The following is a 10,886-nucleotide window of genomic DNA, read 5'->3' on the forward strand; positions in this document are numbered from 1 at the left end:
TTCCACTAGTAAAGAACGTATTTTTTCGTCATTTAGTCTTTCTTTTAGTGCTTTTTTTCTTGTCTTTGTCTTTTTTCTCATTTCATTTTTTTGAAGTTCTTCTTTTTCTACTTTGGGTTTTGCTTTCGTTACGTTTTCGTTGTCCAGCGATTAAGTGCTTTTGTCATTACAGCGATCTCTTTTCTTTTTTTTCACAGTCATTCACATGAAAATCTCTTTTCTTTCTTTCTTTCACGGTTATTTAGATGTTATGTAACAAAAGAATAAAAAAAACAAGCAAATAAATGGTCAAAATAAATTTGTGAAGAAAAATAAATATGGTACAATTTTTATGAGAGAAATATTAACCTCTAAAACTTGTAACAGGTCACACATAAAATGTGAACGTAGTTTTTCTCCCCAAGGCCGTCTCACTAGGCTCGTCCATTCACTTATTCTGTCAACCACACCCGAAGGAAACTGCTACAAATGTCGTGGAGATCGGACAATTGGAATTTTCCTCGCGGGCATCCGACTCCGGTAAATCCACTTTTTTCGTCGTTTCATTAGAATTTTCTAAAATGAAATCCATGGCGATATTTATTTATCCATGGACGTCGTACGCATTGATGGGCGAAATATTGAGACAATGGTGAAGATGAGGTGGATTTATGATCACTATTTGGGAGTGGATCGTCGCGCCGGCGCCCGCCACGGTTTTATCGCCGCCGTACATCCGCCTCCCTTCCGCGCGCGCGCACACACACACGCTCCGATCTCGTTAGCGCACGTTCATGGAACTGAAACAATCACCGGCGTTCACATGTTGCGATGAGACGGCGGCGGCGACGACGACGACGACGACGCTTTCTATCAACCTGTTCCATGGCGATCTTCCAGAAATTCCATATGGTTCTCTGAATGGCGATTCGAATCCCCGTCGTATCATTGGATTTCGAAAAACGTCAGCGAAGCATAGTTCCAATCTGTACATCTCATGATTCGAATTAAATCAATTATCCTTCCTTGTACTTCTCCAATTCTTATTCGCTCTGATTTACGGATCTTCATTTTCTTCCATTGTTTTTTTTTTCGCTAAACTGACAAAGTGCCTAATGCGAAATTCCACTCGGGGAACCTCGTCGAAAAACCACAAATCTTATCCGGCAGTGGAAAAGCAGCGTAAAGCGCACTACTACGAGTGGTACACGAATCTCTCAGAGATCTAACATCGAGACAAGCGGAACAAGCTTTCCCTGTAGTTCTTTTGATCAATTCCTGTCAAGTTCTGCGCTTCAGCTAAAACAACCCAACAGCCAACCGCAAACCTCCAGCCTGTTCGACATTTCAACCTTCATCCATGGCTGAAACCTCCGAATCGGTTGTACATAGGTTTCTGGACCAAATTCCTCGTTCACTTCGTTAATTCCTCAGCATTATAGATTGTTCTTTATTTATTTACCATTGACGCATACATATAAACAAACAATTTTACAAAACAACAAATTTCAAAACATATTTCGTTGAAAATTAAGAAAAAAAAACGAGATTTGTGTCTTCTTATTCTGGTAACGAGGTTTTTGTGGAACTCTATTAGTATTCTGACGTTTTCATAAATTAAGATTAAGTTAAATATTAATCAACAGAAATTTCAGAACAGATTTCTTTCATTTTCGAACATTTTTTCTTTTCGTGTGAAACTGCCATTTTTCTTAAAAACCTCAATTTTCTACTATATATCTACATTCTGAAAAAAAAGACCAGCTATTTACCCAATTTATTCATTGGAATTAGATTTGAATTGGATTGTCTTGTCCTCTGATCAATTTGTATCAATAAAAATTAATTTGATTTTTTTTATTTAAAATTATTTAAAATTTTCCACAGGGAGAATTCTCTGCTTCCATACGTTTTTATATATAGTTATATTAGGACTGTATGCTTATGTATTTGGTATTAACAAAAATAAAACTGAGATTTTTTGCACTTTTCATTTTTCTAATTGATCAACTCCAAGAACATTTATCATCTACTGGCACTTTTTGATCGAAATAACTTCAGGTGATGACTTTTTTCATCGTAATGCCCTAAAGAAAAGACTTAACGTAGAGTCAAATGTCATAGATAACAAAGATTAGCGATACGGTAACTGGGGAGCAACGATATGGATGGAAACCAGTTTCATGGCAAATAAGTCACGTGCACTAGGAAGATATCTGTTCGTTCGTTATATCTCATTAGCTGAAGCATTCCAAAAGAATCGCTATTGATTTCTATAGATCAAATACGTCTATTTTTTTCTTAATATCAAGTATGATCCTTACAAATTGATTATGTATTTGTACTCAGAGCAGATGCTCCATTTTCATTCGTATCCTCGAAAACTCTTCCAGGCTCTGATACCTGGTTTCTTCTTTATCCCTACTAACCCATCCATAGAAATCTGAAATTTTTGCTCAAATTTACTTTTTTCACTTTTTTCTTTAAACTGTGGTTTTACTTTTCCAGTAGTAGTTTGATGAAGAAGACAGTAAAACTGTGAAAGATTTTTTTTTTGTCAAAGCTGTGAAACTTTTAAAAATCTCAACCTTATTATCATTCCAGGGTTTTTCAGGTCTTTTTTTGGTTCTTTTATTCTTTTTTCTTTTTTTTTTAATTGCAGTATGAATAAAAAAATTCTTCATTGAGTGCAGATTAGGACGTCCCAAGAGGTCCAGAGACACCAAGAATACCATGGGTTCTTTCCAAAATCGTTTGTATGAAGGAAAATAGGCGAATGATTTCTGCCATAAAGTCTGCCAACGATACACCATACTTTTTAAAAAGGGTATTTTTACCCGTTGAATCGCTCTCAAAAATTTTCTATTTGAACAACAGTATTTGTTACATACATTCATCATTCGTTCGTTATTCGACCTCGGTTTCATCCATTTCTTTTTCCACCAATGGAAATTAGATTAAATGAGCTAGGTTTTATACAATTATAGAAACCTGGAAATATTAAATCTATGTACATTTGGATTTGAAGTTGGTCGAAAATAGATAATTGTAAGATGAAACTAGAGTAGAATATTTTGAATCGAATATTTGCCGAAATATTTGTGGAAGTCGAGTCGAATAATTTCATTTCTGGTGAACTGTCTCTGATTTCTGTTTTATCGACTATACATATAATTAGCTGTTTATAAATTATTTTCAGATCATGTTTCGTCGTCTCGGTCAATTAAACTATCGAGCTGAGAGCCCTGGTTTAGTTTCTGATGAATCAGTTTCGCTGTCTGTTCGAAGTGATGGAAATATTCCAAATGTTAGCTATTCAGCGGTACGGAATCGGTTCACTTTGAAATTTTAATTCTACTTAAAGGCAGCATACCACGAATCTGAGGTGGTGCAGATTTCAGGTGGAGTATTCGTATACAGGACAGTAGATTATGGAGAGGGGGGTGATTCCGTCCATTTCGTCCCAATTGCCGTAATAAACGTGCGTGCACAAGGTTGGCGCGCTCCAATCAAACTCGTCGTAGAAAATAGCGCGCCGGAACGCTCGAAGCCGGATCTTTCGGGCCGTTTTTTACGGTAATTAGGAAGAAATGGACGGAATCACCCCCTTTCCATAGTTTCCCATCCCGTATACGAATAGTCCACCTGAAATCCGTACCACCTCAAATTCGTGGAGTGATGCTAACTTTTGCTCCAAAAAATCTACTAGGGCTTCTACTCTTCTTCTACTAGGGCTACTAGGGTTTCTCGAAATTTCCCAGAAAAAAAAGTCATCTGAATTCGTAATAGAATGAACTTTTCTTAAACTAGAGTTTCGATTTGGTTTTATAAACAGCTAATCCTCTGTTTAACCCCTATTTTGGTGCTTCATTTGAAGAATTTCGACGGTTTCACGGGATAGCAACCTACACAGTATAATAAAATGTTTCAGGATGATTCATCTTCAAGAAACTCATCAGAAATAGAATCTTCTCCTCCTCCTCCTGATGGAGGAGTTGAAAAAACAACATGTGACTCAGTGAAAGATCATCGAATTGTCGAGAAACCGGAAATCGCAATGATAGAAGCGAATATCTGCAAGAAAGTGAGTTTGATTATGAGGCGAAGATGGAGGAGGAAACGAAGTGGAAGCCACTTTTGCTTTGAGTGCTACAAAACCAGTTATCATGGCATCCTTGAATCTTTTTTTATTTCAGTTTTTCGTCATTAAAAGTGCACAACTAGTATCTTGCAACGATTTTCTTCAAATTTTCTAAAATGTCTCGAAGTTTTCGAATCATTTTAAAAACGTAATAAGAATTGGAAAAATACTTTCAAATAGGAATTTCGAGGCTACGTCTGTTTCATAACGTTTGTTGTCTAAATTTAGCGATTGCAGCTAAATACTATCGTCAATCTTGTCCACGAGTTCTCTACCGATGCTCTTGGACTTCGAGAAAGCGCTGACGATCTTCTGGATGAACTTCGGGTACTATATCGAAACCTAGTTTTATACTCATCGCATATTCAAATTCAAGTTTATCTTCCGGAATTTTTTTTTATCTCATGCAGATGCCAATCCAAAAATGCTCATCGGCAGCAGTTTCTGTAAGTCAAAAAACTTAATATTAAAATCAAGTTTGTGAGGTTTAGTATAAAAAACAACGTTAGTGGAGTTTGGTAATTTATGCTTTTTCAAATTAAAAAAAAAAACGAAATAAAATGAGGACTGCACAATTTTTCTCTCGATTAATCACGAGTAGAGGGAACAAACAAAAGAAATCAGTACTTCCAAAGACACTTTAATTTGAAAAAAAAATCTGTACAACTAAGAACTTTTTACAGTAAATAACTAAAAGAATTTTGCAAACGCATTTTCAGTAGATCACATTCTCCTACGGTAGAGAATTGAATTGCTTTCTGTCAAGAAATTCAACGATTCAATGACAAACACCAATTTTTGAAGTTCATTCAATTTTTTTTCGGATTTTTACAGTTACATGAAGGGTGCTTAAAATACCCGTTTTCAATTAATAAAGTCTAACTAGGGATTTCTTGGACATTTTCCGACTTCCACAAGTTTCATTCCTAATAATGAAAAAAAAACCAACAGAACTTGTTTGAATTTTATTGTTATTTAGAATATATTGTCATAATTTGTAATTTATTTTGTTATTTATTTGCGGTTATTTATTTTACTATTTATTAATATTTTATTTCATCCTATATTTTTTATTTAATTTGAAATTTATTTATTTTTTAAATTTATTTATCAAAGAGTTTAATTTTATTAATTAAATTTTATTAATTTTTATTTATTATTTCATTTTTATTTGACTTTAATTTGAATTTTTCCCTAGCTCCAGGTATATGGAAAAAATTTTCACGAGCTGATAATTTTCATCGGTTCAAAGCTACCTTTCACTTGCGATCAACATTCAAACATCAAGTGATAGCATTTCCAATGTTTTTAACTGTGCCACATTTATTTCAGACAAAAATTCGACCATATCTTATCAATTTGGACATCGATATGTCATCAGCTGAAAGTGTTCTACGCTATAATATTGATCGATCGAATATTAGCGAATCACGGATAGATTGGCTACTTACGTACACAAAATATCAGGTTGGTACAGTTCAGAGAAAGAGACACATGCTACATTTCGATTAGCTAGCGGCGACGGGTCAGGCAGCATTCGTTCTGAACACTCAGTGCTTCCGTGGCGCAATCGGCAGCGCGTTCGGCTGTTAACCGAAAGGTTGGTGGTTCGAGCCCACCCGGGAGCGAAATCTTTTCGAAAATGTGTTCAACGCCTAAGGAGAGGGTGACGTCAGAAAAGGAGACGTCGCGTGAGAGCATAATAAATATTATATCACGTTTGAGTGTAAACTGGAAAATTTAAATTTAAAAATTCAGATCCAATTATAGTGGGTTGTTTTTTTTTTAATTCTAAAGCCCAAAATTTTTTTTTTTGACATCACGAATAAATGCTTTTAAACTCGTCCACGAAGTGTAAAGCGAAGTTTTCCCCGCTAAAGATGTGCACCCCAATTTCCATTAAGAAGTAAGAAATTTAAAAAAAAAAACATTTCGTAAACAAATTGCTCTCTTTAACATTTTTTTTTTTTGCCTTTTTATCTATATGCTTATCTATACCCAGTTATTTATTTGTGTGTGACTTTTTAGATTTATTTCTGTTTCCTTCTATTCTATTCTTTCTATTTCTTTCTGTTCTATTTTCTTATTTATTTTTTTTAAATCTTTTCTTATTTCTTCATCTATGGCTTCGGTTGTATAATAAGAAAACTCGCTTAATGTTTTAGATAAATTCGAAAAAAAAAATGCGAGCAGAAAAAAAAACAGCATCTCACAAAATGTATGTATCTCTTCCGGAATGCAACTTCTCTCTATTTCTGACTGATTTAATGTTTGCTTGGCAAATATCCAGAAATGATCACAGCCGAGGGACGCTTCTTTTCTTAGTAAACAATAAGCAACGTTAAAGTTAGACCCTAGGAATAGATTGCAAAAGATTTCTAGCTAAATATTGCTCTACGCTGTAATTCCGAGGAAAAAAGTGTTATTTCATCCAACTTCTAATAGTAGTATCGAGTTTGATGAGCTGTACACGAGGTCGTTAAATAAATTTATTGGATAACGTTTCGGCTCTATCGCCTTCTTCAGAGCCTGAAAAGGGCGATATTCAATCTACAATTTGAACGACCTCTCCACAACATTGAAAGTAGGCGTGGAGTTTATCAGTTTAGTTGTGGAAGTCGAACTTTTCAGTTTCTAATATTTTATTCCGAGCAAAAACACCTGATAATTTCATCAAATCATATCATTTCAATTATACAGCTCATCTTTATTTGTGCTTGTATATACAATTATTGTAAGAAAAAATATTTCATCTTCTTTCTTGTGCATCGTGATTTCCGTGAATGTAAACGTATAGTTTCGTACATACATATTATTTCTCTCCAGCATTTTTTTCTTCACAGCAACCTACGAGAAATAATGACTGGATGCCTTGTCTTTAAACTAATGAGACAGATTGGGGAAAAAGCTGAAGGGCATTAAAGGCATCACACCACGAATCTGAGGTGGTGCAGATTTCAGGTGGAGTATTCGTATACGGGATAGGAGACTACGGAGAGGGGGGTGATTCCGTCCATTTCTTCCTAATTGCCGTAAAAAACGGCCCGGAAGATGCGGCGCCGCACAAGACTGGCGCGCTCCAATCGAACCTCTTGTACAAAATGGTGCGCCAAAACGAATGAAGCCGTATCTTCCGGGCCGTTTTTTACGGCAATTAGGAAGAAATGGACGGAATCACCCCCCTCTCTGTAGTCTCCCATGCCGTATACGAATACTCCACCTGAAATCTGCACCACCTCAGATTCGTGGGGTGATGCCTTTAAAAGAGATTTGAAGTTTGACGAAAACACAAATCGATTACGAAGACATGTTCTGAAAGGAAAAATTTCTGCGGCGAGGAAATAAAATCGCTTAGCACCTGCTCGTTTTTCCTGACTATACTGTATGTTTGAGCGCGAATTTTAAATGTCACACGAATAACTGCCCACATACAAAACTGCGCAGGGGGATCCTGTAAAAAGGACTGCAAATGTCCGCAAATGTATTTCCTGAAATATTTCATGTATAATTGGGAACAGAAAAGAATTAACTCTCCTTTGATGTTTTTACCTTGACATTTTTACTTACATAATAAAATTTATCTGCATTATTATTATTTATTATTTGTCCACTATTATTTATATATTAAAGGATAAAGTGTCTGGCGTTAATCAATCCGCTTGGGATGCGCCACCGCATTCACTTTAATTCAAGGATCGTTTGGGGTTTACGAACGTGCAACTGGCCTATACAATGACTTGCTGAGGTTAGCCGATGTGTCAAATCAGTGTTTTTATCCTCCCAGACACGTCTGGTACCAATTTATCGACCCCGAAAGGATGAAAGGCTTGGTGAGCCCTAGGGCGGATTCGAACCTCCGATCGATCGTGCAGGCAGTGGAACCTCTAACCGCTCCACTACACCCGCCCATCATTTCCTTACAATGAGGCTGTTTCGCTGAAAAACTTCTTGAAAATTAGATCCAAATGCTTCAATAAATTGGTCATCTCAGAAAATGAATGTGGAACATAGTTTCTGCTTACTCTTTATTGGAAAATATTCTTGACTGTTAAAGTTGTAAGGTGATGTGAAGGCGTCTCAAGATCCCTTTTCATTCCTTTTTTTTATTCTTTTTCTCTTTCATTCCTTCCCTCCACTGCTGCGACTGCTTTGTTTAGAAAAAAAAAACTCATTTTCTACATCTTACGCCCAGGAAGAGGAAGAAATCCCAAAGTTATTAAGAAATACACCCACGCACCCTACGCAACACATCATTTAACTTTCTCGAACTCGTTCATCCAGTTTTTAGGTCAGATTACCAGACAACCGGGTTTGTGAGTCGCACAATTGTTCCATGCGCGTAATGTTTTGTTCCATATACATAGCCACTAATCTGATGTTGCGACAGCGACCAACACTGACACACATTTCATGTAATTATAGTAAAAACAAGAGGAAGAACTCGGAAACGATTAAGATTGAGGGAAACCAAGTTCAAAGAAGAAACGAATAATAGTTGCAGAAAAGTAGAAAAAAAAGAAAAGTAAAACAGGGAAGGTGGTTCTATGATAAAAAGAAATTTAAGAAGAAAAACTACTCTTTAACAAAATAGATACCAAAGGGATTCCTCTTAGAATTTGTGTTTCTTCCTTTACTTCGAGGAAGACCGATGGTTCTTTTTTTTCTCACGTCAAGGTCAAGCGATGTGTTTTCAGAAAGAAATGCGACGTGTACTCACCGAGCTTGCCGGTCCTGTTTGTGATGATCTTGAAGACAGCTTAGAGTTACGACAAAGAGGTAAGAATTTGTGGAAAAATATGCCCAAACTATGGAAAATCAACGAAATTATGCAGCTCTGGAAGCATAATTTCATCATTATATCTTATTACAAGTGCTACTTTTCTGTCTAGGAAGGAAACAAAACAAGTCTAATAATGACAGAGTGATTTAAAGGCATCACCCCAAGAATCTAAGGTGGTACAGATTTCAGGTGGAGTATTCGTATACGGGATCGTTGATTATGGAGAGATACATTCGAGGATGGTTCAAATGTATTTAATGGATTAAATTTCGTTTAATTCCGTCCATTTCTTGCTAATTGGCGTAAAAAACGGACTGGGAGATGCGGCGGGTGCACAGGGCTGGTACGCTCCAATCGAACTCGTAGAAAATGGCGCGCCGGAACGCTCGAAGCCGTATCTTCCGGGCCGTTTTTTACGGCAATTAGGAGGAAATGCACGGAATCACCTCTTCTCCTTAATCAACGATCCCTTCTACGAATACTCCACCTGAAATCCGTACCACCTCAGATTCGTGGGGTGATGCCTTTAAGTTCACAAGGGTCCTGTTGACGGTATTATGTCCTGTTGATCGAAGTGTTGCGAGTGTTGTTGTTGTGTACTCAAACAGCGGATGATGGGAGAAACTTCAGAAAACTAACCACGCATTCTCAATTATGGCCCCATACATCGCTCTGGTTCCCACAAAACAACTCAGTGACCTAAAGATATGGCAATACAATCGATGGAATGGTCAGAGTAGTAGTGCATTCTGCAGAAAACCCCCATCCATGTAGACATATCCAAAGGAGCACCCAGTGAAGAGGGGCAGAGGTTGGGATCAGGGGGTTGTTGCCAAGGAATCCATGCTTCCTTCACTGTTGACATTTCAGGTTATGGGATTTGGCGATGTGCTAATTGACAGCACCTTTTTACACTGTGCAATAGAATCTTGCGCTATGCAGCTGTACAGGTTATATATAGTCGGATCAGAACGGCATAGAGCACGGACAGATGCGTAATCGGCTGCGCTTGAAACTGCGCGATGGAGCGTAGCCGTTGGGATCATGTAAGGATCCTCGCTGCCGCCACTCACCTCTGCAGTTCTCCATGGTCCAACCTCGATTCCAACCGTTGTCTCTCGCGCACCTCTTCGAGCCCAGCCGCTTACGCAACTATCCGTGATTCATGTCGTTTTGACCCAACTATAGCTCGTATGTATGTTCCCAAGGCGTACACTCGAATGACTGACCGATTGCGTTCACTTCAAGCAGTGCTACTGTGCCAGGTATCTATCAGACTCGTATATACGAACCCACCAGCGGACACTAAGCTCGATTTACTTATGTAGTATATAGAGTTCGGCGTTCGCTTTTCGCAGTACGCTGGCCCCAGAGCAGGTCATGTGAAGGATGCCCATTCGCTTTGAAGCTCCTGATGTAATTGCACAATAACGCCAAACCATGATGTTAAAAGCAGCATTCCATGAAATTGACAATGTTTGGATCTCTCTACGAAACGATAGGATTAGGAGTAGATAGTAGATCTTGAGTATCAGTGCGATCACGTTCAGCTTCCGCTAATTGTCCTGAAAATGGCGTGGGAAATGGCGAGACCATAATTTCTCTCAATGGGAGGCGACACGAGATTTCCACAAATAAGCAGAAATCTTCCTCTGATATTCAATCTACAAATAACAACGATAACTTTTTTGAAGGTTTATGTTTTAAAAAATGTGGTACATTCGAGGATGGTTCGAATGTATTTTATGGAAAGCATTCCAGAACAATAACGTGCTTTCTTATTGAAGCGAAGTTGCTGCGTTGATAAATAATCAAATTTCCGATGTACGAATGTGGTTTTGTTCACTGTTCCTGAGCAGAGCTACTTTTTTAGGCTGTATCGCTCGCCGAGCGTGCTCACAGACTATCGATAATCTACAGGAGATGAGACGTGGAATGCAACGTGCTCTAGCACTGTTGTGTGGTGGCCAACGTTCAGTGGCATGA

General features: G+C 37.6%; 1 protein-coding gene across 1 annotated transcript; it reads left to right on the plus strand.

Moving 5' to 3' along the window:
- Positions 1-468: 468 nt before the first annotated feature.
- On the plus strand, positions 469-10,886 carry RB195_017012 (uncharacterized protein; the record flags this gene model as incomplete). The annotated part of the gene is made up of 7 exons (XM_064183811.1): positions 469-519; positions 3,179-3,301; positions 3,911-4,063; positions 4,358-4,447; positions 5,453-5,587; positions 8,815-8,896; positions 10,774-10,886. The coding sequence occupies 7 exons, from the start codon at positions 469-471 to the stop codon at positions 10,884-10,886; spliced, it is 747 nt and encodes a 248-aa protein (XP_064039692.1).

The sequence above is a fragment of the Necator americanus genome, chromosome II, assembly GCF_031761385.1.
Source record: "Necator americanus strain Aroian chromosome II, whole genome shotgun sequence".
Lineage (NCBI taxonomy): Eukaryota > Metazoa > Nematoda > Chromadorea > Rhabditida > Ancylostomatidae > Necator > Necator americanus.